At 45.1% G+C, this 23,889-nt stretch overlaps 2 protein-coding genes across 2 annotated transcripts; both read left to right on the top strand.

Annotated features, from left to right (window-relative positions):
- The first annotated feature begins 6 nt into the window (after positions 1–6).
- On the top strand, positions 7–10,477 carry LOC112266329 (angio-associated migratory cell protein-like). The gene is made up of 11 exons (XM_042296711.1): positions 7–345; positions 602–745; positions 1,017–1,136; positions 1,309–1,448; positions 1,592–1,736; positions 1,845–1,928; positions 2,220–2,335; positions 8,807–8,904; positions 9,025–9,115; positions 9,257–9,411; positions 9,513–10,477. The coding sequence occupies exons 1-11, from the start codon at positions 255–257 to the stop codon at positions 9,586–9,588; spliced, it is 1,260 nt and encodes a 419-aa protein (XP_042152645.1). The 5' UTR covers positions 7–254; the 3' UTR covers positions 9,589–10,477.
- A 9,737-nt stretch (positions 10,478–20,214) lies between these two features.
- Positions 20,215–22,479, top strand: LOC121839217 (G-protein coupled bile acid receptor 1-like). Its single transcript, XM_042296712.1, has 2 exons — positions 20,215–20,271; positions 20,737–22,479. The coding sequence occupies exon 2, from the start codon at positions 20,844–20,846 to the stop codon at positions 21,909–21,911; it is 1,068 nt and encodes a 355-aa protein (XP_042152646.1). The 5' UTR covers positions 20,215–20,271; positions 20,737–20,843; the 3' UTR covers positions 21,912–22,479.
- The last annotated feature ends 1,410 nt before the right edge of the window (positions 22,480–23,889 follow it).

Here is a 23,889-nt window from a genome sequence, read left to right on the forward strand (position 1 = left end):
CGGAGTGCCAGAGACTTCCGGAGACTTTCACACATGTGGAAAAAACATGGGGACACTATTTAGATGTTTTTCTCTATAGCTCGTATTTGTTCTTCGGTCAGCACCAAGAAATAACAATCTTTGGCGGTTTCTGTGATTGACTTAACATATTTTCTTAACCTGTTTTCAACATTTGTCGCGTTAGCAAACTTTTCAGCTCCCAAATTAGGCAGCTAATTTAAGTTAGCCACCTTGGTAACATCTAGCTAGCGATCATGGATTACTCGGACGAAAATTCGGTACAATTCCACGGGGATGAAGAGATTATAGAAGTCATCGACCTTAACGAAACAGAGAAAAACCCAGGTAATGATGGTTGCATGCCTAGCTAGATAACGTTAGTTGGTCAGAATCAGATGCTTCATGGGGTGTAGTTTAGTTCATGCCCTTATAACTCTATGAGGACTTGCTACATGGACTGGCAGTGATTGAGCAAAATAAGTTGTCTCTTGGACGCTGGTGGCATTGTCTTGGTTAGACCTTCTATGAGTTAATGTCGTGGTATAAAATTAAGAGAGGTACATGTGTCAAGTACAGTAATACCTCACTCTTTGATGGACAGATGATTTGGCGGATGAGTTCGAGGACGTGGACGTCGGAGAGACTGAGGACGGAGACGATGAACAGGGAGACTGGGATACCGACGACGAGATGGAGCAGGAAAAGGAGCAAGATGACAGCGAACTCACCTTTTCCAAACACACGGGTACTAGCTAGCTAACTATATCACCTGACTAGTGCTTTTCTTCAGTCTCTTCACAACTCAGTGGCAGTTGCCGGCAGTAGGTCCATCTCACTATCTTGTCCATCACCGCCACCACTATGTGGATAGGATTTGACTGTAAAGGGTGGATGACTTTACAGTCATTTCATGTATTGAAGGGAAGGAGACAGGGTGGAAGCTATTGGATAGGCCAGGGACATGTATGGGTCTCTTTTTTTTTCTTTCTGTTGTTACATTGACTTGTGTTTTCCAGGCTCCGTGTTCTGTGTGAGTCTGGACCCAGCCACAAACAGCTTGGCTGTGACAGGAGGAGAGGATGACAAGGCCTATGTCTGGAGAGTGAGTGACGGGGAAGTGCTGTTTGAATGTACAGGTGAGTCTCCATACTCTCCAAGCTGTTATCAATTAGTTGTTGTGCTTTTAATTTAGCTTTGACATCCCAATAGGACATTTCTTTATGCTACAGGATAGTTGAGCTCAGAATAAACAGATATTTGTGTTGCTCCCAATATTTAACCCCAGTCCTTCTTTTTCCACAACCGTAGGCCATAAGGACTCCGTGACAAGTGTTTTATTCAGCCATGATTCTTCCCTGGTGGCCACAGGGGACATGAGCGGGCTGATCAAGGTCTGGAAGGTGGAGACCAAGCAGGAGGTGTGGTCCTTCGAGGTGGGAGACCTGGAGGTGAGGGAGAACGCAGCCCGGCCCGAAACAGGGTGCGCATATTTATTGTAGACCAGCAGGAACACACTGCCACACCTGATTCAGCCTGATTAAGCTAGGTAGTTAAATCAAGTTTTGGCATCTGAAGTGTGTGTGTGTGTTAGTGGATGGAGTGGCACCCCTGCGCCCCGGTGCTGCTGGCGGGCATGGCGGACGGTAACGTTTGGATGTGGAAGATCCCAGGGGGTGACTGTAAGACCCTGCAGGGCCCTGGCTGCCACTCGACCAGTGGAAAGGTCCTGCCAGACGGTGAGACTGTCTCCCCAGCCAAGCGTAAAGGACAATTCAGCACAGAACACTCTACCATGATCTGTGCTGCCAGGTTGAACATGTAACAACTTTGTCTTTTCTCCACAGGGAAGAGAGCTGTGGTGGGCTATGAAGATGGCAACGTACGACTTTGGGACCTCAAGCAGGGAAATGCCACCCATGTGATTAAAGGTGAGTTTGGCCAAGTTGTCGCATGCCTGAACAGAGTATGTGACAATCCTCACTACTGCCAGACGGCAGGATGTGTGTCATGGTCACTGGGAATAGGTGTGGAATACCTTATGAAAATCAGTGTGGAATGTGTTTATTAGTGTACATAGCTTACTTTATATCTAGAGCAGATGACCAAATCCTAATCTTGACTTTTCTGAGGATAAAACAATAATAACTGCCACTGGACCAGCGGTAAGGAACAACTTCTATCCCCACTCAACTGTCTCCTCGCTTCTCTGGCCACCTCAGGTCATGATGGACACCAGGGGGCGCTGACGTGCCTGGCCTGTAACAAGGACGGCTCTCTGGTGCTGACGGGCTCTGTGGACGGCCGTGCCAAGCTCATCAACACTGCCACTGGCAAGGTGGGCAGTGGGCACTACTGTATTATAGAGAATACATAACTACTGTATTATAGAGAACACATACATACTGTATTATAGAGAACATATAACTACTGTATTATAGAGAACACAACTACTGTTTTATAGAGAACACATACCTACTGTATTATAGAGAACACATAACTACTGTATTATAGAGAATACATAACTACTGTATTATAGAGAACACATACATACTGTATTATAGAGAACATATAACTACTGTATTATAGAGAACACATACATACTGTATTATAGAGACCACATACATACTGTATTATAGAGAACACATGCATACTGTATTATAGAGAACACATGCACTGTATACTGTATTATAGAGAACACATAACTACTGTATTATAGAGAACACATAACTACTGTATTATAGAGAACACATAACTACTGTATTATAGAGAACACATAACTACTGTATTATAGAGAACACATACATACTGTATTATAGAGAACATATAACTACTGTATTATAGAGACCACATACATACTGTATTATAGAGAACACAAACATACTGTATTATAGAGAACACATACATACTGTATTATAGAGAACACATCACATACTGTATTATAGAGAACACATCACATACTGTATTATAGAGAACACATACATACTGTATTATAGAGAACACATACATACTGTATTATAGAGAACACATCACATACTGTATTATAGAGAACACATCACATACTGTATTATAGAGAACACATACATACTGTATTATAGAGAACACATCACATACTGTATTATAGAGAACACAGTACATACTGTAGGAGAGAGGACACGTAACTACTGTAGGAGAGAGGACACGTAACTACTGTAGGAGAGAGGACACGTAACTACTGTAGGAGAGAGGACACGTAACTACTGTAGGAGAGAGGACACGTAACTACTGTAGGAGAGAGGACACGTAACTACTGTAGGAGAGAGGACACGTAACTACTGTAGGAGAGAGGACACGTAACTACTGTAGGTGAGAGGACACGTAACTACTGTAGGAGAGAGGACACGTAACTACTGTAGGAGAGAGGACACGTAACTACTGTAGGTGAGAGACACGTAACTACTGTAGGAGAGAGGACACGTAACTACTGTAGGAGAGCGGACAAGTACAGTTGAAGTCGGAAGTTTACATACACTTAGGTTGGAGTCATGGAAACTCTTTTTTTTCAACCACTCCACAAATTTCTTGTTAACCTCTTTAGCCTATGTGGGATGTTAGCGTCCCTCATAGGCTAACATCCGGTGAAATAGCATAGCGTAAAGATACTAAATACACAATTCGTAATATTAAACGTTCTTGTAAATACATGTATCTAACATCATTTAAAAGCTTAACATCTTAGCAATCCTTCCGATAATCTGACGACAGCGCATCACACACACAAGTATTACTAGCATTTTCCAACCAAGCATTAGCGTCACAAAAAGCCAGAAATAGCACTAAAATAATCAATTACCTTTGGACCTTTTGTATTGCCAAAAGAAGATCTTCAATCTTCACAATAAATGGTTGTTTTGTTCGATTAAATCAATTTCTATAGCATAAAACGACACATTTTGTAAACGGCTTGTGTCATGAATTCCATATCCTTCAACTTTCAACGAGACATTCGATGCAATTACTCACACTACATTTATGTTTATCTAGTCATGGTTGGTTTCATTGTAATCCTCTGTTAGTAACACAACCATAGGAGATGGTTCTTTTTACGGCCGTATTGATCGAAAGGAACTGATTTGAACACAGCAAACAATGACCTCATTGCGTGCCAATGATATCACCAGTGCTTCTTTGAATGACTGTATTTCTGCCCAATCACCACTGATTGTCTTGAAATCTCGCTTGGTAGATAGCCAATGGGCTGAGGTAAACGGCAATATCTAATGTTTATATCCGGGAAGACCAGCTTTTGAACGGAATTCGAGCGTAACACAGCCATTTGCCATTGGAATTTCTACCCGAAGGAGCCACTTTGTTTGCGCGAAGCAGTATTGAGTCAAGATCATTTTCCGCTATTTTATTGAAGGAATTATGGCGAGTAAATCTGGAAAATCAAAGGCAAAGTCCAGGTATACAGATCTACATGATATTATTGACGAGATTGATAGAGAAAGTGACACAGAATTACAAGAAGATCTATCGGATTGTATGTCAAGTTTGGACTCCCAGTTTGAGGACCTGTTTCTGTATGGTGAAGATGCCATTCTCGATTGGTAAGTAATTCTCATGCTGTTGTTTGAAATATTTGACATATATAAATTCAGTAATGAAATGTTTGTTGTGGCGCCATATGGCTCTACATTTTGGGTGTTTGTGTGTCTGTAAATATTATATGTATTTTATCTAAACATGGAACGGAACAGAACCTCACCTTAGTGATTTACGTTTCCTACTCTAATATAATCTGTGTTTCTGTGTCCTTATTTCACAGTCCCTCCGATTCTGATTTGGAGCCCCCACTGCCAAGGTGCCCATCCCCCACAGGAGCTGGACCATCTAGCCGGACCCCTGCTGTCTCCGGCTCCACACCTACCCCCGCCCTGCCAGGTGGGAATTCTGTGACAAAGAAGCGGAGGTGGGGAAGAGCGAAACCTGCAATCAGAGAGGAGGAGGGTCGTTGGCACTCTGTGCTGGAGAGGGATGTGTTGCCTACACCTCCATCGGGACCTCAGCTGGACATGACCTCTAAGTACAGCCCCATGCAACTTTTTCAGCCGTTTTTCACCTCGGCAGTTGTTGATTCCCTGGTGTCGAACACAAATAAGTATGGTGCTAAGAAGCAAGCAGGCAAGAAAGAGGGATGGAAGCCCATTTCCATGTCAGATCTTTTTTGTTTCATGTCAATGGTCATGTACATGGGTCTTGTGAAGCTAAAAACCCTGAAAGACTACTGGAAAACGGCTCCCCTGTATCAACTGCCTTTCCTCTCCACGGTCATATCAGGCAAAAGGTTTCTGACAATCTCACGGGCGCTTTATATCAGTGACCCAGAAGTTGATGAGGACAATGAGAAGATGAGAGGCACAGCAAGGTTTGATAGGCTGTGCAAAATAAAACCTCTCTACCCCAGCATCGTTGAGGCTTGCAAAACCTATTTTCAGCCTGCCCAGAACGTTTCCTACGATGAGAGGATGGTAGCTTCAAAGGCCAGAATTGGCCTAAAACAATACATGCGTAACAAACCAACTAAATGGGGTTACAAGCTGTTTGTTTTGGCTGATTCTGTGTGTGCATATACGTGCAATTTTTTTGTTTGAGGGGAAGAGCAGTTTTGCGACCAATAAGGGACTTAGCTATGACTCTGTAATGGAGTTATTAGATTTTCAACTGCTGGGGAAGGGCTACAAACCTTTTGTGGACAACTTCTACACAAGCCCTACCCTGTTTGCAGACCTGAGGAAGCGGGATGTGTGGGCTTGCGGCACCATTCGGACCAACAGAGTGGGCTTTCCAAAGACAAAGGTGAACGACATGCCTAAGCGGGCGGAGCGGGGTACCATGCGATGGATCCGTGAAGATGGCCTGCTGTTTGGAAGTGGATGGACACCAGAGAGGTGGTCATGTGCTCCAGTATCCACAAGTCCTTCAGTTGAGGTCACGTCGTCAGGCGTGTGAAGGGTGCTACTGGGGCATGGACCACAAAAAATGTCTCCATTCCTGCAGCCATCAAGGACTACAACAAGAGCATGGGGGGTGTGGACCTGTCAGATGCACTGATTGGCTACTACAATGTTCTCCACAAGGCAATGAAATGGTACAAGACATTTTTCTAACATTTCATTGACGTTGCTGTGGTGAATCCCTTCATCCTCCAGACGGAAATGGCTAAGAGCTGTGGACAGCCCCCCATCTCACAGCTAGCCTTCAGGGAGCTGCTCATCCAGGAGCTTGCTAGCTACAGCAAGTCCACTGCAGCACCTTCTGTCCCCTCTACCTCAGTCCCTTCTACCTCTGTCCCCTCTACCTCTGTCCCTTCTGCTCCAACCAGTAGTGTTCACCTGCCCAGATTAATCTCTGCAGACATGAATGTGCCTCGGGGCAAAAAGGGCACAGTAGGGAGACGTCGTGTTCTGTGTCACAGGAAATGCCCCATCACCTGCACCACCTGTTCAGTAACCCTCTGCTTTACAGCAGAAAGAGACTGCTATTGGGCATTACATCAAAAGAACAATATTTTGTAGAGGGCTGAGGGTCTTCACAATATTGTACATTATACATTGAATGTGTGTAAATAGTTACCCATGTTATTTTACATTTTTTCAAAATGTCTTGTTTTTGTGGGGGGGGGGTGTTAGAATTGCATTTGAGTGTTTTGTATATAGTCATTTACTTCAAAATGTATCACTGTACCAATTCGGCCACTTGGGTATATTTGGGCAACTTGTGTGGGACACCTGGATGACTACATGCTCAATGTCATGTAGGCCACTCATTCCTGAAGATATCTTTCTGAAACTTTTTTCAAATACTGTTGCCATCTTATGTTCTTCATTCAAACCACCCCCAGCATCCTATCTGTATGTTTGGATGTTCTTGTTCAGTTGAAAGATGATGCAGCAACAATAAAAACAGAAAACATATGTTTATTTCCTTGTATTTTCTTCACATTTACACAAACTTCAGAGTGTTTTTTTTCAAATGATACCAAGAATATGCATATCCTTGGTTCTGGGCCTGAGTATGGGTATGTCTTCAGGCGGAAATTGAAAAAAGTAGGGGGTAGCTCTAAGAGATTAAATTAACAAATTATAGTTTTGGCAAGTCGGTTAGGATATCTACTTTGCGCATGACACAAGTAATTTTTCCAACAATTGTTTACAGACAGATTATTTCACTTATAATTTACTGTATCACAATTCCAGTGTGTCAGAAGTATACGTACACTAAGTGCTTTGCTGCAGGAGGGACTGCTGCACTTCACAAAATAGATGGCATCATGAGGCAGGAAAATGATGTGGAAGCATATATATATATTGAAGCAACATCTCAAGACATCAGTCAGGAAGTTAAAGCTTGGTTGCAAATGGGTCTTCCAAATGGACAATGACCCCAAGCATACTTCCAAAGTTGTGGCAAAATGGCTTAAGGACAACAAAGTCAAGGTATTGGAGTGGCCATCACAAAGCCCTGACCTCAATCCTATAGAACATTTTATGGGCAGAACTGAAAAAGCATGTGTGAGCAAGAAGGCCTACAAACCTGACTGAGTTACACCAGCTCTGTCAGGAGGAATGGGCAAAATTCACCCAACTTATTGTGGGAAGCTTGTTGAAGGCTGCCTGACATGTTTGACCCAAGTTAAACAATTTAAAGACAATGCTACCAAATACTAATTGAGTGCATGTTAACTTCTGACCTACTGGGAATGTGATGAAAGAAATAAAAGCTGAAATAAATCATTCTCCCTACTATTATTCTGACATTTCACGTTCTTAAAATAAAGTGGTGATCCTAACTGACCTAAGTTGGGGAAGTTTTACCAGTTAAGTGTTAGGAATTGTGTGAAACTGAGTTTAAATGTATTTGGCTAAGGTGTATGTAAACTTCTTCAACTTCAACTGTAACTACTGTAGGATAGAGACCACATAACTACTGGAGCTACGGTAGAGACCACGTAACTGCTGGAGCTACGGTAGAGACCACATAACTACTGGAGCTACGGTAGAGACCACGTAACTACTGGAGCTACGGTAGAGACCATGTAACTGCTGGAGCTACGGTAGAGACCACATAACTACTGGAGCTACGGTAGAGACCACGTAACTACTGAAGCTACGGTCAGAACTACTGGAGCTACGGTAGAGACCACGTAACTACTGGAGCTACGGTAGAGACCACAGCTAACTACTGGAGCTACGGTAGAGACCACGTAACTGCTGGAGCTACGGTAGAGACCACGTAACTGCTGGAGCTACGGTAGAGACCACGTAACTACTGGAGCTGCGGTAGAGACCACGTAACTACTGGAGCTACGGTAGAACCACGTAACTACTGGAGCTACGGTAGAGACCACGTAACTACTGGAGCTACGGTAGAGACCACGTAACTACTGGAGCTACTGCCACGTAACTACTGGAGCTTCGGTAGAGACCACGTAACTACAGGAGCTACGGTAGACCACGCCACTTGGTAACTACTGGAGCTACGGTAGATACCACGTAACTACTGGAGCTATGCTGATAGACCATCACACGTAACTACTGGAGCTACGGTAGAGACCACGTACAGAGGATAGTGGGAATGAAAACAGTACTTTTTTACATGGTGGGACAGATGACGTGATGACATGGGGAGATTGACATGCATTATTCACAAGAAAATGTTCTGTCGTGTTCAAGGGACCTAACACGGTGTGGGTTTTGAGATGTGCTGTCCTGCTACTTATCAGTTGGTATATGCTGTATAACTGGAATGTATCTAATGGGGTGTGTAGGTGTTGGGTGTGTTCTCTGTGGACGGGGGCAAAGCCAAAGCCTCTCAGGAGGATGCTGAGGAGACCAACTCGGTGGAGTCAGTGGGGTTCTGCAATGTGTAAGACTTCATGTTTTTAACATAAGACCAGAATCACAAGTTAACCTTAAATGAACTACATGGCATACGGTGTGTAACAGTTGCCATGTTTTGAATGATGCCGTGTTCTCTGTTGTCCAGGTTGCCTCTGATAGCGGTGGCGTATCTGCATGGGACCCTGGCTATCTATGACCTCTCCTCACAGGTCCTCAGACACAAGTGTCAGCACCAGGTAAGAAACCAGCCATCCAACAGGCTCCCAACTCACAACCAAACCCACAATAATCCTCTGATCATGGATTGTAGAGACGTGTTGCTCTGCTATTTTCAAATGCCTTGTTATATGCTCTATAACCGACTGTGTGTGTGTCAGGCTGGCATTGTTAAACTGCAGTGGGAGGAGTCATCCTCTGTGGTGTCCACCTGTAGTCTGGACGGGGCAGTGAGGCTGTGGGATGCCCGCTCGGGAACCATGGTGTCAGAGTACCGTGGCCACCAGGCGGAGATCCTCGACTTCACACTTAACAGGTACACACACCAACACCAATCTTGTATTCTACTTACTTTTATGGGCTTGTATTCAGAAAGGCTCCTATTCTCATCTGACTCTCTCTCCTCCTCTCTCACAGAGAAGCCTCTATGGCGGTCACTGCCTCTGGAGACCACCAGGCCAAAGTCTTCTGCCTCCAACGACCAGACCGTTAATAAGAGGAGCAGAGGGAGAAAGAGCGAGAGAAATGTGGATGGACTCAACCCCGATGGCGCTTTGTCGACAATGCACCTTAAAGGCAATATTCCCGTTTTTGTGGAGACCGTTTTAACAGTGGACACTGCATATATCGGCTCAATCCGAAGTTGTCCTTTAAATGGCGCATTGTCAACAAAGCGCGATCAGATTGAATCCCAGCCTTTCATTGTGTTTTCTCACAACTGAGGGTTTTTGAAGTGTCTTGTATCGATTGTGGTCTGTCTGATCTATAGTAGACCTGCAGTGTTCTAGAAGGTTCTAGAACTGCCAGCCATTCTACTCAGGTTTCTCAAGTAGAACCCACACAAAATATATGCATTCTAAGTGGTGTGGTAGTGTAGATGTTGGAACACGTCATCCTAGAGGCAATGAAGCATCTAACAGTAGACCAATTGGATACGTCGTGTGGTCCTTGATTTATTACTAAATACACTTACATCTATACCTTGGTGTTCCCTGTGCGATTTGGTTTGATGACATTATGAATACACATTAAGGTAATAGAGCTACGTAGAGATGGAGATCTCGATGATGTCCCCATCATTTCTGGTGATTTGTGGAGTGTAATCCTCACTTTCCCCCTAAATCACCCCAAATGATGTCAACTCAACCTTATGTAAATATATTGGGCCCTGTTGAAATACTTTAGAAATGCATCCGTCCTTCCTTTTCTGAAGTATTCACGAATCTGGATTGGTGGAAATAATGTGCTAACTTTGCTTTCACCTACCCCATCACTGACCTTAAGGAAACATGGAAGGAAGGGTGCATCACTGAAGTATTGGGACAGAGCCATGGGCTTTGTTCTGCTGTTTGTTGGAACCATTAAAGACGTTTTCAACCCAAGTCTCTAGGTTGTCCTGGTTCATTCCCAGCATCAGCTCTACCTGAGAAGGCTTTGTGCAGACTGTCATTGAGTCCCATATTGTCTCTCAAATGGCACCCTATTCTCTATAGTGGTCTTCTTTTGACTAGTGCTGTGGTCAAAAGTAGTGCACTATATAGGGAATAGGGTGCGATTTGTTACACACTGTAGGGACCAGAACACTGCTGTGATTAGAGGTATGATACGCATACTACAAAGTCAACTGCATCATCAAGAGATGTCATTTGTAATTTGTTGTTGTAAGCTTGGATCTGTGTGCTTGATCTAATGCATTCAGCCACGCTACAGGGTGCCCTAGCCAAAATAGCTTCTAGGCTAATCTAACATTATACAGATATGACTCCGACAAAGTGCATTTGGAAAGTATTCAGACCCCTTGACTTTTTCCACATTTTATGTTACAGCCCTTATCCAAAAATGTATTAAATAATGTTCCTCAATCTACACGCTACCCCATAATGACAAAGCAAAAACAGTTTTTTTTGTGGAAATGTATTGAAATAAAACTGATACTGTATTTACATAAGTATTCAGATCCTTTGCTATGAGACTTGTAATTGAGTTCAGGTGCATCCTGTTTCCATTGATCATCTTTGAGATGTTTCTACAATGTGATTGGAGTCCACCTGTGGTAAAATCAATTGATTGGACATGATTTGGAAAGGCACACACTTGTCTATATAAGGTCCCACAGTTGAAAGTGCATGTCAGAGCAAAAACCAAGCCATGAGGTCAAAGGAATTGTCTGTAGAGCTCCGAGACAGGATTGTGTCGAGCCACAGATGGTACCAAAGAATGTATGCAGCATTGAAGGTCCCCAAGAGATGCTAAGCTACAGGAATGTTTTGCGTCTGAGTCTAATACCAACATGTTACAAGCTGACCACCATAGTCCCTGTGCCTAAGAACACTAAGATAACCTGCCTAAATAACTACCAACCTGAAGCACTCACGTCTGTAGCCATGAAGTGCTTTGAAAGGCTGGTCATGGCTCACATCAGCACCATTATCCCAGAAACCCTAGACCCACTCCAATTTGCAAACCGCCCAAACAGATCCACAGATGATGCAATCTCTATTGCACTCCACACTGCCCTTTCCCACCTGGACAAAAGGAACACCTATGTGAGAGTGCTGTTCATGGAATACAGCTCAGCGTTCAACATCATAGTGCCCTCAAAGCTCATCACTAAGCTAATTACCCTGGGACTAAACACCTCCCTCTGCAACTGGATCCTGGACTTCCTGACGGGCCGCCCCCAGGTGGTACGGGTAGGTAACAACACATCCGCCACGCTGATCTTCAACACGGGGGCCCCTCAGGGGTGCGTGCTCAGTCCCCTCCTGTACTCCCTTTTCACTCATGACTGCACAGCCAGACACGACTCCAATACCATCATTAAGTTTGCCGATGACACAACAGTGGCATGAGACAGCCTATAGGGAGGAGGTCAGAGACCTGGCTGTGTGGTGCCAGGACAACAACTTCTCCCTCAACATGATCAAGACAAAGGAGATGATTGTGGACTACAGGAAAAGGAGGACCGAGCACACCCGCATTCTCATCGACGGGGCTGTAGTGGAGCAGGTTGAGAGCTTCAAGTTCCTTGGTGTCCATATCACCAACAAACTAACATGGTCCAAGCACACCAAGACAGTCAGAAGAGGGCACGACAAAACCAATTCCGCCTCAGGAGACTGAAAAGATTTGGCAGTGGTCCTCAGATCCTCAAAAGGTTCTACAGCTGCACCACCGAGAGCATCCTCTGGTTGCATCACTGCCTGGTATGGCAACAACAGTGGCCTCCATCATTCTTAAATGGAAGAAGTTTGGGAACCACCAAGACACTTTCTAGAGCTTGCCGCCTGGCCAAACTGAGCAATCGGGGGAGAAGGGCCTTGGTCAGGTAAGTGACCAAGAACCCGATGGTCACTCTGACAGAGCTCCAGAGTTCTTCTGTGGAGATTGAAGAACCTTCCAGAAGGACAACCATCTCTGCAGCACTCCACCAATCAGGCCTTTATGGTAGTGGCCAGATGGAAGCCATTAAAAGGCACATGACAGCCCGCTTGGAGTTTGCCAAACGGCACCTAAAGGACTCTCAGACCATAAGAAACAAGATTCTCTGGCCTGAATTCCAATTGCCACGTCTGGAGGAAACCAGGCACCGCTCATAACCTGGCCAATACCATCCCTACGGTGAAGCATGGTGGTTGCAGCATCATGCTGTGGGGATGTTTTTCAGTGGCAGAGACTGGGAGACTAGTCAGGATCGAAGGAAAGATGATCAGAGGAAAGTACACCAAGATCTTTGATGAAAACCTGCTCCAGAGCGCTCAGGACCATCGACTGGGGCGACAGTTCACCTTCCAACAGGACAACGACCCTAAGCACACAGCCATGACAACCCAGGATTGGCTTCGGGACAAGTCTCTGAATGTCCTTGAGTGGCCCAGCCAGAACCCAATCGAACATCTCTGGAGAGACCTGATAATGTGTGCAGCGACCCTCCCAATCCAACTTTACAGAGCTTGAGATGATCTGAAGAGAAGAATGGGAGTAAAACATGTTTATGTTTTTGGTTCTAATGGGGGTACGACAGTAGAACTAAGCTGATGGGGCATTTTAAGTTATATTCTTCAAGAATCAGTGGTTATATATCTTGATTTTCTTCATCAAATGTATTCAAGCTTTAAAAGGGGAAAGCACATACATTGTAGGAAAATCTAGGTGAGGATAACCTCCTTTCTAGGAAGAGGCAGTGGCCACTAGTCCAGTGTTTCCCAGTATTTTAGGGTTAGGCTACCATATTTTCCTGTGAACCCGAGGGGCTAAAATGATCTCCTGTGTCGTGTCAAGCCCTTTCCTCTAGGAAAAGCCTCATAAGCAGATGTTTATGTCCTGTAAGAATGTAATGATATTGCTGTTTTATTGCAGTGGCCTATATATTCTACCCAGCAGGAAAGGCATTAGCCAAGTAGCTACTGTTTTGTTGCTATGCCAATGCTTGTGAAATGTCTACCTCTTTACCAAACTGGTCTTTAGAGAGAGTGTGTGGGAGGGACAGAGCTAGTATAACAGAAAGACCAAGGCATTATCACATTTTATGTGTGTGTTTAGTAGTTGTTTGTCAGGATTTGCAAAGGCCCAAGTACAGTAACACTAACTATCCTCATCTAATTCATATTTAATCATGTGTGGGTTTTAATGTAGCTGAAAGATAGTGCTATATCCTCTGTTGTGGTTGGTTGCCAGATCCAATGAGACTGTGTATGATTGGTCACGGATATGGTGATGAAACCCAGACAGGGACAATACAGGTCTGGAGAACTCTACAGTCAGATGCACAGGAAGCTACTGGGTATAACGTATGGCTTCCACTGCCATCACTCCTCTCCTCTCATCCCTCTATAGTCTATACTATATCCTCCTACATCATTCCACTCTCCTCCCAATCCTCCCATTTTATCTGTCTTCCTCGCTATTGCTGCCATCACTCCCTCCTCTTCTCATGTCGGAATTCTCCCCCTCCTCCTTCCATCACTCCATTCCATCCATAGCCCTCCTCCTTCCATCACTCCATTCCATCCATATCCCTCCTCCTCCCATCACTCCATTCCATCCATAGCCCTCCTCCTTCCATCACTCCATTCCATCCATAGTCCTCCTCCTCCCATCACTCCATTCCATCCATAGCCCTCCTCCTTCCATCACTCCATTCCATCCATAGTCCTCCTCCTTCCATCACTCCATTCCATCCATAGCCCTCCTCCTTCCATCACTCCATTCCATCCATAGTCCTCCTCCTCCCATCACTCCATTCCATCCATAGCCCTCCTCCTTCCATCACTCCATTCCATCCATAGCCCTCCTCCTTCCATCACTCCATTCTATCCATAGCCCTTCCTTCCATCCATATCCCTCCTCCTTCCATCACTCCATTCCATCCATAGCCCTCCTCCTTCCATCACTCCATTCCATCCATAGCCCTCCTCCTTCCATCACTCCATTCCATCCATAGTCCTCCTCCTTCCATCACTCCATTCCATCCATAGCCCTCCTCCTTCCATCACTCCATTCCATCCATAGCCCTCCTCCTTCCATCACTCCATTCCATCCATAGACCTCCTCCTTCCATCACTCCATTCCATCCATAGCCCTCCTCCTTCCATCACTCCATTCCATCCATAGCCCTCCTCCTTCCATCCATCTCCATTCCATCCATAGCCCTCCTCCTTCCATCACTCCATTCCATCCATAGCCCTCCTCCTTCCATCACTCCATTCCATCCATAGCCCTCCTCCTTCCATCACTCCATTCCATCCATAGCCCTCCTCCTTCCATCACTCCATTCCATCCATAGCCCTCCTCCTTCCATCACTCCATTCCATCCATAGCCCTCCTCCTTCCATCACTCCATTCCATCCATATCCCTCCTCCTTCCATCATTCCATCCATATCCCTCCTCCTTCCATCACTCCATTCCATCCATAGCCCTCCTCCTCCCCAATCGCTCCTTTTACCAGTCACCTGCCTTCTTTTCTCTCTATTCCATCCATCACCTTCCTCCTGTCCTTTCTCTATCCCCCCTCTTCCACACCTCTGTTTCTCATCTCCATCAGAGGGGAAACAAAACAACGGTCTCCCAGGACAGTGTGCCCAAGCTCTTATTTCCTACATCTGGATATCTCAAACCAGCCCAACTGTGATGCTGTTGACACACTCGTTCTGAGTGCACCTGCACGCGCCGTGTACCAATGTGCTTTAAATACCCAGTGTGGCATGACCTTCATATTTCATGTCAGTCACACAACAGAGACCCCTTTTGCTACGTACATACAAACGTTCACACAACATCCTCTCAACGTTACCTCAGTTTATGGGCATGGCTGGGGTAGGTTGGAGCTGGCCTGGCGCCCTGGTAAAAGTAACACCTGCGATGAGTGTAATTGGTCTTAGAGTGATATGAGGATTTTATGTTTGTCTGTCGCAGCGCCACTGCTAACGTTAGTGTTTTTGGCCTCAAAGGTTAATGTGTGTGTGTGTTTATCACAAAAGGAGCTGCCCAGGGATTTAGCACCAGCCTGTCTCTAAGGATTTACAGCCTGTGAGAGGTAGTTCGTGGAATTCAATAGGGGTCGACCACAAAGAGGGTATAGGCTACTGTAGCAAACCGATACAGTGAGAAAGAGGTGGTTATACTACATGTAAAAGTCAACACATTTATTATTACAGCATGTTTATTACCCTTTACTAAGTCAGTGGACTGAGAACACGTTGATTCCTGGGAGATATGGGGAGAGTTGTGGCTGATAGCTTTGGAGAAACATATTATTTAGAGAAGTTTCTAGAGAACTAGATAAAAGGAGAATCATTTCTACTATTTTAGTTTTTTGCTCTTGTATTTCCTAGAAGACAGAAATCCTAAAAGCGAGGAGCCTTTTGGTTTATGTCTGAGTGTTCTCTGTCATCTTTCTCTTTCAACTGACTGATAACCCTCCATATTGTGTTATATGTGTGTGTGCTTGTGCATGTTTGTATTGTGTGTGTGTGTGTGTGTGTGTGTGTGTGTGTGTCGTCCCTGCACAATGTCTCCTTAGCTAGCAGGCTTTGGAGAAGAGTTGTGTTTAAAAGCATTATCACATTGGAAGCTACGGGCCCCCAGTGCTACGGACCAATCCGTCTCATTGCCAAGTACAAACTATTGCTGAGGGAGTCTGTGTTTATACAGCATAACTGGCCGACTGGAAGCCGGGCCGTCCATCTACAGAGATGTTTAAAGATGACGCTTATTTGACCAGCTCTATGGATTAATATACTGTATATACCATTAGGTGTATATGTTTGTAAAGGACATACATTCATAGGAATCTTGTGTTGGATACAGGAGCATCTGGGGTTGTGTATTAAGAAGTAAGGAATGTGTGCGTTGGGGGCTCGGTGGAAAAGGAACATCCGAAGAGGATAGTTGTAGACATGTAGTTCATCACATGATCTTCATTCATAATGGCCAATCATTTCTTCATTTAAGATGGACAATAAGGCATCATTTCATAAACACATCCGCAGTCCACACATTTCCCAAATGTATAATGTGAATACTCCCTTTAGCTCTGTTGTGGAACCTGACTGACAGCAACTCACTGCTTACAGGCAGTGCTCCCACTTCCCCTCTCTGAGTGTACTTCCCCTTTAAGACCCAGCATCTGTTAGGAAGCCCCTGCACTCAGCTCCTCTCTGCCTCACCACAAGGGCTTTCTGAGGGGCAGCAGGACAGTTCTCTGTAGCGTTGGCTAGATTCACCACAGGGAGTGTGTGTAGTGTGGCAAGTCATTTAGAGAGTGTGGAAGGTCACAGAGGAGAAAGGGTGTTATTTGGGATCTACAGGTTGTTGATATAAGCAACACCTGTCTGTGGCATACACCTGTTCTCTAATCAAATGATGATAAGGGGAACCTTAGGGAACCGACGACTGAATCTCTTGTCCTACAAAGGTGAGCTTTGTCTTCAACATCCTTTTCTTGTAATGGACATATGAATCAAGACTTATGAATCACATGAGCATTTAGGGTTCTTCAACCTCTGAGGAGTTGGAGCTCAGTTAAAAGTAGACTTGACTAAACCTTAATTATAATTGTCAAATTACTGTAAAATGAAAATGTACATTTGCCTTTTTTACTGTATAATGATCAAAAGTAAATGAGTATTTTGTCACAGGAGGATTTTCTAATAGGAGAGTTACATCTGGCTATAACCCAGTGTTTTTGTAATTCTGGTCCTGTTTTAGCACTACACACCTGATTCAAATGATCAACTCATCATCGAGCTTTGATGATTTTAATCAGGTGTGTTAGTACTAAGGCAAACACTAAAATGTGCACTCCTTTGGAGCCACAGGACCAGGATTCAGAAACACTCCTCTCTAACCTACCATTTCTCTGAGCAATGCATCTTATTCAGGGCTGGGCAACTCCAGTCCTCAGGGGTCGGAGTAGTGTCACACTTTATCCACATCCCTAGTAAACACAGCTGATTTAAAATAATTTAATTCTAAACTGACGATCATGATTAGTTGATTATTGGAGTCAGGTGTGTTAGATGGGGCTGGGGCAAAAGTGTGACACCTATCAGGCTCCCGAGGACTGGAGTTGCCCATCCCTGATCTAAATGAACACTCCATTTTGAAAGAATGGAAGCTATTCATTTAACCCTTTTGTATAGGGTTGGCAAGATGTAACGGGTTGACAAGATGTAACGGGTTGACAAGATGTAACGGGTTGACAAGATGTAACGGGTTGGCAAGATGTAACGGGTTGGCAAGATGTAACGGGTTGGCAAGATGTAACGGGTTGACAAGATGTAACGGGTTGACAAGATGTAACGGGTTGACAAGATGTAACGGGTTGACAAGATGTAACGGGTTGGCAAGATGTAACGGGTTGGCAAGATGTAACGGGTTGGCAAGATGTAACGGGTTGGCAAGATGTAACGGGTTGGCAAGATGTAACGGGTTGACAAGATGTAACGGGTTGACAAGATGTAACGGGTTGGCAAGATGTAACGGGTTGACAAGATGTAACGGGTTGGCAAGATGTAACGGGTTGGCAAGATGTTACGGGTTGACAAGATGTAACGGGTTGACAAGATGTAACGGGTTGACAAGATGTAACGGGTTGACAAGATGTAACGGGTTGGCAAGGGAGCACAGGTTATGCGTTAGTCCATTAACCCACGGTCTCTTACAAGGACATCTGTTACCACGCCACTGTCAAACTGCATGGAGTCTTTTCTCTGTCTGTGTTATAAAGCCGTTTTTTACTGGTTCCTCTAAGCAAAGGAGTCAAAAGGTTGGCTTTGCACAAATCAAATCAAATTGTATTGGTCACATACACATGGTTAGCCGATGTTAACGCGAGTGTAGCGAAATGCTTCTACGTCCGACAGTGCAGCAGTATCTAACACGTAATATCTAACAATTCCACAACCAAACCTAATACACACAATCTAGTAAAGTAATGGGATGAGAATATATAAGTATAAAATATATGGATGAGCAGTGACAGAGTGGCTAAGATACCATAGATAGTAAAGAATAGATAGTGAAGGATACAGTTTCTACATATGAGATGAGTAATGCGAGATATGTAAACATTCTTAAAGGGGCATTATTAAAGTGACTAGTAGTAATGATAATAGTATATTCTATTAAGCAGATGCTTTTATCCAAAGCGACTTGGAGTCATGCGTGTTCCCAGGTGGTCCCGGGAATCAACATATATTCTGGCATGTTGGTTTATTACCTTTAGACACATTACTGCACATCATTAAGAACAGCTTCAACTCCTAAAATAGGGCTACAGATGTAGAATCTTAATCTGAGCCAATTTTCTACAGCAGGAGGATAATCCTGCAACAACAGGAAATGTGCATTATGTGGACTATAATTTAATGAAAAAATAAAATAATTGTAGAAGTTAGTATGTTTTTGTCAGTATTTTATTAGGGTCCATGTTTGCTACAGCCAAAGCTGCAGCTCCTCTTCCTGGGGTCCAACACAAAACATAAAATATGACAAAGTACAGAACACCAACAGACAATTACATCTGAAGGACAGAACTACATAAAATGACAATACATAGCATTAATAGACAGGTACAGAGCTACATTTTTAAAATAAGAATACACACTCATATTATTATGTCTTAGCAATCCATGAACACACAATAGCAGCTACACTGCAGTCATCCATTTTGTTACAGTTGCTTAACGTTACAATTGCAGCTCCTGATCCTGATCTCTCAGAACCAGTTGTTCTGTAAACACTAGCGAGAATCTCACAACATTAGAAACCACCCGTGTACAATATGATTCATAGATGCTACTGAATACAAGTGCAACGAAAAAACAACAATGGAAATGCAACGGTTCTTCAACCACTTACAAAGCTTACAAAACAAATACATTTAGATAGATTATATGCAATTGCTTGTCATATAGAATATATCCATTATATTTCTATCAAAACATTCAGATAGAAATGTATAGCATATACAGTAATATAGGGCTTTCATTGTGTCAACTCTTCCCCCCCCCACCCAAATATGATTGCCTGTCATATACAGTAATATATAGGGCTTTCATTTTGTCAACTTTACCCCCCATCCAAATATGATTACCTGTCATATACAGTAATATAGGGCTTTCATTTTGTCAACCCCCCCCCAGTTGTTGTCCTTCTCTCTTCCTGCCTATTCAGACCAAAGGCTTGATATTACATTTCCTTTGGGATCAATCTACGTGAACCGCAGCAGTCTGCAGGAAGAAAACAAAGACACTCGTCTTTTAAACATTCCTCTCTCTTACGCTGGGGCAATGGAGAGGAAACAGCAATCCTGCAGCCATGATGACTGTTGTAATTGTGTTTAAAGAGATAACATCTATCTACAAGTGGAGAGACAGAACACGAAGACACTGTGTTTTACCTAAATAGGCCATTTAACCAATAAACTAGTGTTATTCAATTACAGACCCTCAAGCCCTGATATACTGCTGGGACTCTTTTCTGCCCGATTTGTTGATCAATTAACACCATTGAGTCTCCCGTCTGTCCTGAGCTGCCAGAGTCTCCCGTCTGTCCTGAGCTGCCAGAGTCTCCCGTCTGTCCTGAGCTGCCAGAGCCGCCGGTCAGCCAGGAGCTGCCAGAGCCGTCAGTCAGCCAGGAGCTGCCAGAGCCCACCCAGACCCTCCCCTACAGGTTCAGGTTTTGCGGCCAGAGTCCGCACCTTTGGGGGGGGGGTACTGTCACGTCCTGACCTTAGTCTAGTGATGACACACATAGCAGAGAATGAACACCCACGAAACACAGGTGGAAAAAGGCTACCTAAGTATGATTCTCGATCAGAGACAACTAACGACACCTGCCTCTGATTGAGAACCATACCAGGCCAAACGCAAAATACAACATAGAAAAACAAACATAGACTGCCCACCCAAACTCACGCCCTGACCATACTAAAACAAGGACAAAACAAAGGAACTAAGGTCAGAACGTGACACATATGGTCTCTAGACCAGAGAGCAGTTTGCGTTTACATTTACATGTCGGTCATTTAGCCAACATTCTTATCCAGAGCGACTAACAGGCAGTTTGTTTTTGAGCTCTGAATATATCATGCTCCATGACCTCTGGTCTCACTGTATTCTGTCTGTCTTCACCCAGGCTTCCTGCAGTTTAATGGGAGCTGTGGAAGTCTCCGTAGCAGTGGGGGCAAAGGTCTGGCACGCTAAGGACAACTGTGGAGGAACACAACCACCGCAACCGCAGCCATGGATGACCTGGCCAATGACTCTGCTGTGCGGCCGCTGCTGTTGGAGGCACGTCTCATCTACGCCATCACCGTGCCCCTGTCCACCGCCATCATCCTGGCCAACCTGGTCATCATCCTGGGCATCTCCTGTAACCGTCAGCTCTACAACACCCCAAACTACTTCTTTCTGAGCCTGCTAGTGGCTGACCTGTGTACGGGCGTGGCCCTGCCGTTCATCCCCTGGATGGGACTCAACCGTCCGCTGAGTTTTAGCTCCTGTCTCCTGGTTCATATTTTTCCTAATTTCTTGTTCCTGGCGTTCCTGTTTAACCTGGTGATAGTTCATTATGAGAGATACATGTGCATCATGAGTCCATTACATTATAGCAGCTTCTGGATTCACCGCCACTTCCCGCTGGTGCTGCTCGCCGTGTGGGCGCCGCCACTGCTCTACGCCTCCCTGCCCGCCTTCGGCTGGAACAACCGGGCCGGCCCAGGGTGGAACGGCTGCTGCTCGTTTAACGACACGGGCGCGCTGGGTGCGCCGGTGAACTGTTCCACCGTGGTGGCAGCGGCGCCGGGCGGCTCCGAGTGCTGCTCTTACAGACGGGTCTTCCCCAACGCCTTCATCTACCTCGAGGTGTACGGGCTGCTGGCGCCTGCCATCCTGTCCATCGCGGGCATGACGGGACGTGTGCTGTGGATCACCCGGGGCCAGATGAAGGACATCTGCCGGCTGCACCGCTCCGTGGCGACCAGGGGGGGCGGTCAGGCCTCGGAACGGGAGCAGCGGCTCAACCTCCGCTACACGCGGTGCGTGGCCGCCGTGTCGCTGACCTTCCTGGCCTGCTGGGTGCCCTACATCATCTATATACACTTCTGCGTGGCGTTTCTGCTCAGCAAGGAGACGCGCGGGAACTCCACCACACACATCGTGCTGTCGTGTACGGGGATCGGGAGCATGGCAGTGATGCCGCTGGTCCTGGGGCTGGCCAACAGGCAGTACACGGACCCGGTGAGGAAACTCCTCCATAAACTCAGAGACAGATGGAGGAGGAGACAGGACTCTGAGGATATGGCTCTCTGAGTAGCCAGGACAGGACTGCTCTCACTTTGGGGATGGACGTGTGGGATTATAAATGGGGATTATAGCATATGGATGATGAAGCATCCTCTGCTCCTGGATGAGGGCAGTGGCGCCCCAAGTCTGTGGACTCTAGCTGTAAGGGAGTAGCAGAAAGACCCCATTCGAGGTGCAGGACTGGTAGGGTTGCCCCACCTCTCCCATGTCTGTCAGTTTATAGTCACAGCATGTGTGACTCTTGCCATTGGGGCCATTGAGCGCGTTATGTTTAAAGCCATCAGTATACATGGGTACACTACTTGGGTAGTCATAATAAATTCAAAACAATCACTGTAAAAGTCACCAATCTTTCTATTTTTCAAGTTGATTGAATCCATTAGAGAGAAACATAATGTTATGAATTATCAACAGAGACCTCTATGATGATGAACTGGGCTCATTTGGATATGAAAAGAGCAGATGGGTCGAATTAAGATGGATCTAATTGACTACTCCATCAATTACTACAGCATCTCATCTCCTCCCCCTCTCCTCTCTCTCCCTCTTTCTCTCTCTCTTTCTCTCCCCCTCTATCTCTCTCTCTCTCTCTCGCTCTCTCTCTTTCCCATCTCCCTCTCTCTCTCCCTCCATCCCTCTCTCTACCTATCTCTCTTTCCCATCTCTGTCTCCTTTCTCTCTCTCTCTCCCTCCATCCATCCCTCCCTCTACCTATCTCTCTCTCTTCTTTCTCTCTCTCTCTCTCTCTCTCTCTCTCTCTCTCTCTCTCTCTTTCCCATCTCTGTCTCCCCTCTCTCTCTCTCTCTCTCTCTCTTTCTCTCTCTCTCTCTCTCTCTCTTTCCCATCTGTCTCCCCTGTCTCTCTCTCTCTCTTTCCCATCTCTGTCTCCTCTCTCTCTCTCTCTCTCTCTCTCTCTCTCTCTCCCTCCATCCCTCCCTCTACCTATCTCTCTCTCTCTCTCTCTCTCTCTCTCTCTCTCTCTCTCCCTCCATCCCTCCCTCTACCTATCTTTCTCTCTCTTTCCCATATCTGTCTCCTTTCTCACTCTCTCTTTCTCTCACACACACACTTTCTCTCCCTTCATAGTCTTTATCTGGTGCTGGTATGTGCTCTGAACAGGGGAGAGAGGGGTGTGCTCTGTCCTCCTCCACAGTCCAAAATACATCTGGAACACATGGGAGTGATTAGACCCCTGAGATTCTAATATTTAGATCACATTTGAAAAGAGCCAGACAGGAACTGAAGTTCTTTAGGTTACACCATATCTGGGAAGATAATCATCTTTCCAAAATTGAAGTGAAAACAAGAATGGTTCTTTCATTGTCTGCCTATTTGTAAGTCTGTATCAGTGTGCTAAGAATCCTTGAAGCAAGACTGTTTTATCTACTGATTTCTAATAGCCCTCAAACAGGGTTGGTCATATTCACAGTTTGATGTGCAAAGTTTATAACGCTACTTTATTGCCTACTCGGCAAATCAAGTATACATTTTCTATGTCTTTGTTGAAACTATAACTCGTGCATATGGGGAAAACAAGAGAACTTTAGTGTGACTATTCACACTAACTATTTGACGTGTAAACATCTTTTCACATAGACTAGCGCGTGAGAGAGAGTTAAGTCCGGGTAAGAGCCAGCCATGTGTAACTATAAAAGGTCTGCATTTGACGTTGAGAGAGACAGATTATTAACATGGGGTCAGAATTGTTTTGTGTACAATACTGTGATACTGTGTGTGTGTATGCCTTTTTGTTAGTGTGTGTATGTGGGTTGCATTTGTCTGAGTGTGTGTGCGAGAGAGGGAGGAGTGATGGAGTGAAATATGGTAAGTGACCGAGCAGTGTGTGTCGCTCTCTGTGTGTCGCTCTCTCTCTGTGTGGTTCTCTCTCTCTCTCTCTGTGTGTGTCTCTCTCTCTGTGTGTGTCTCTCTCTGTGTGTCTCTCTCTCTCTCTCTGTCTCTCTTTCTCTCTGTCTCTCTTTCTCTC

Source organism: Oncorhynchus tshawytscha, linkage group LG14, assembly GCF_018296145.1.
Source record: "Oncorhynchus tshawytscha isolate Ot180627B linkage group LG14, Otsh_v2.0, whole genome shotgun sequence".
Classification (NCBI taxonomy): domain Eukaryota; kingdom Metazoa; phylum Chordata; class Actinopteri; order Salmoniformes; family Salmonidae; genus Oncorhynchus; species Oncorhynchus tshawytscha.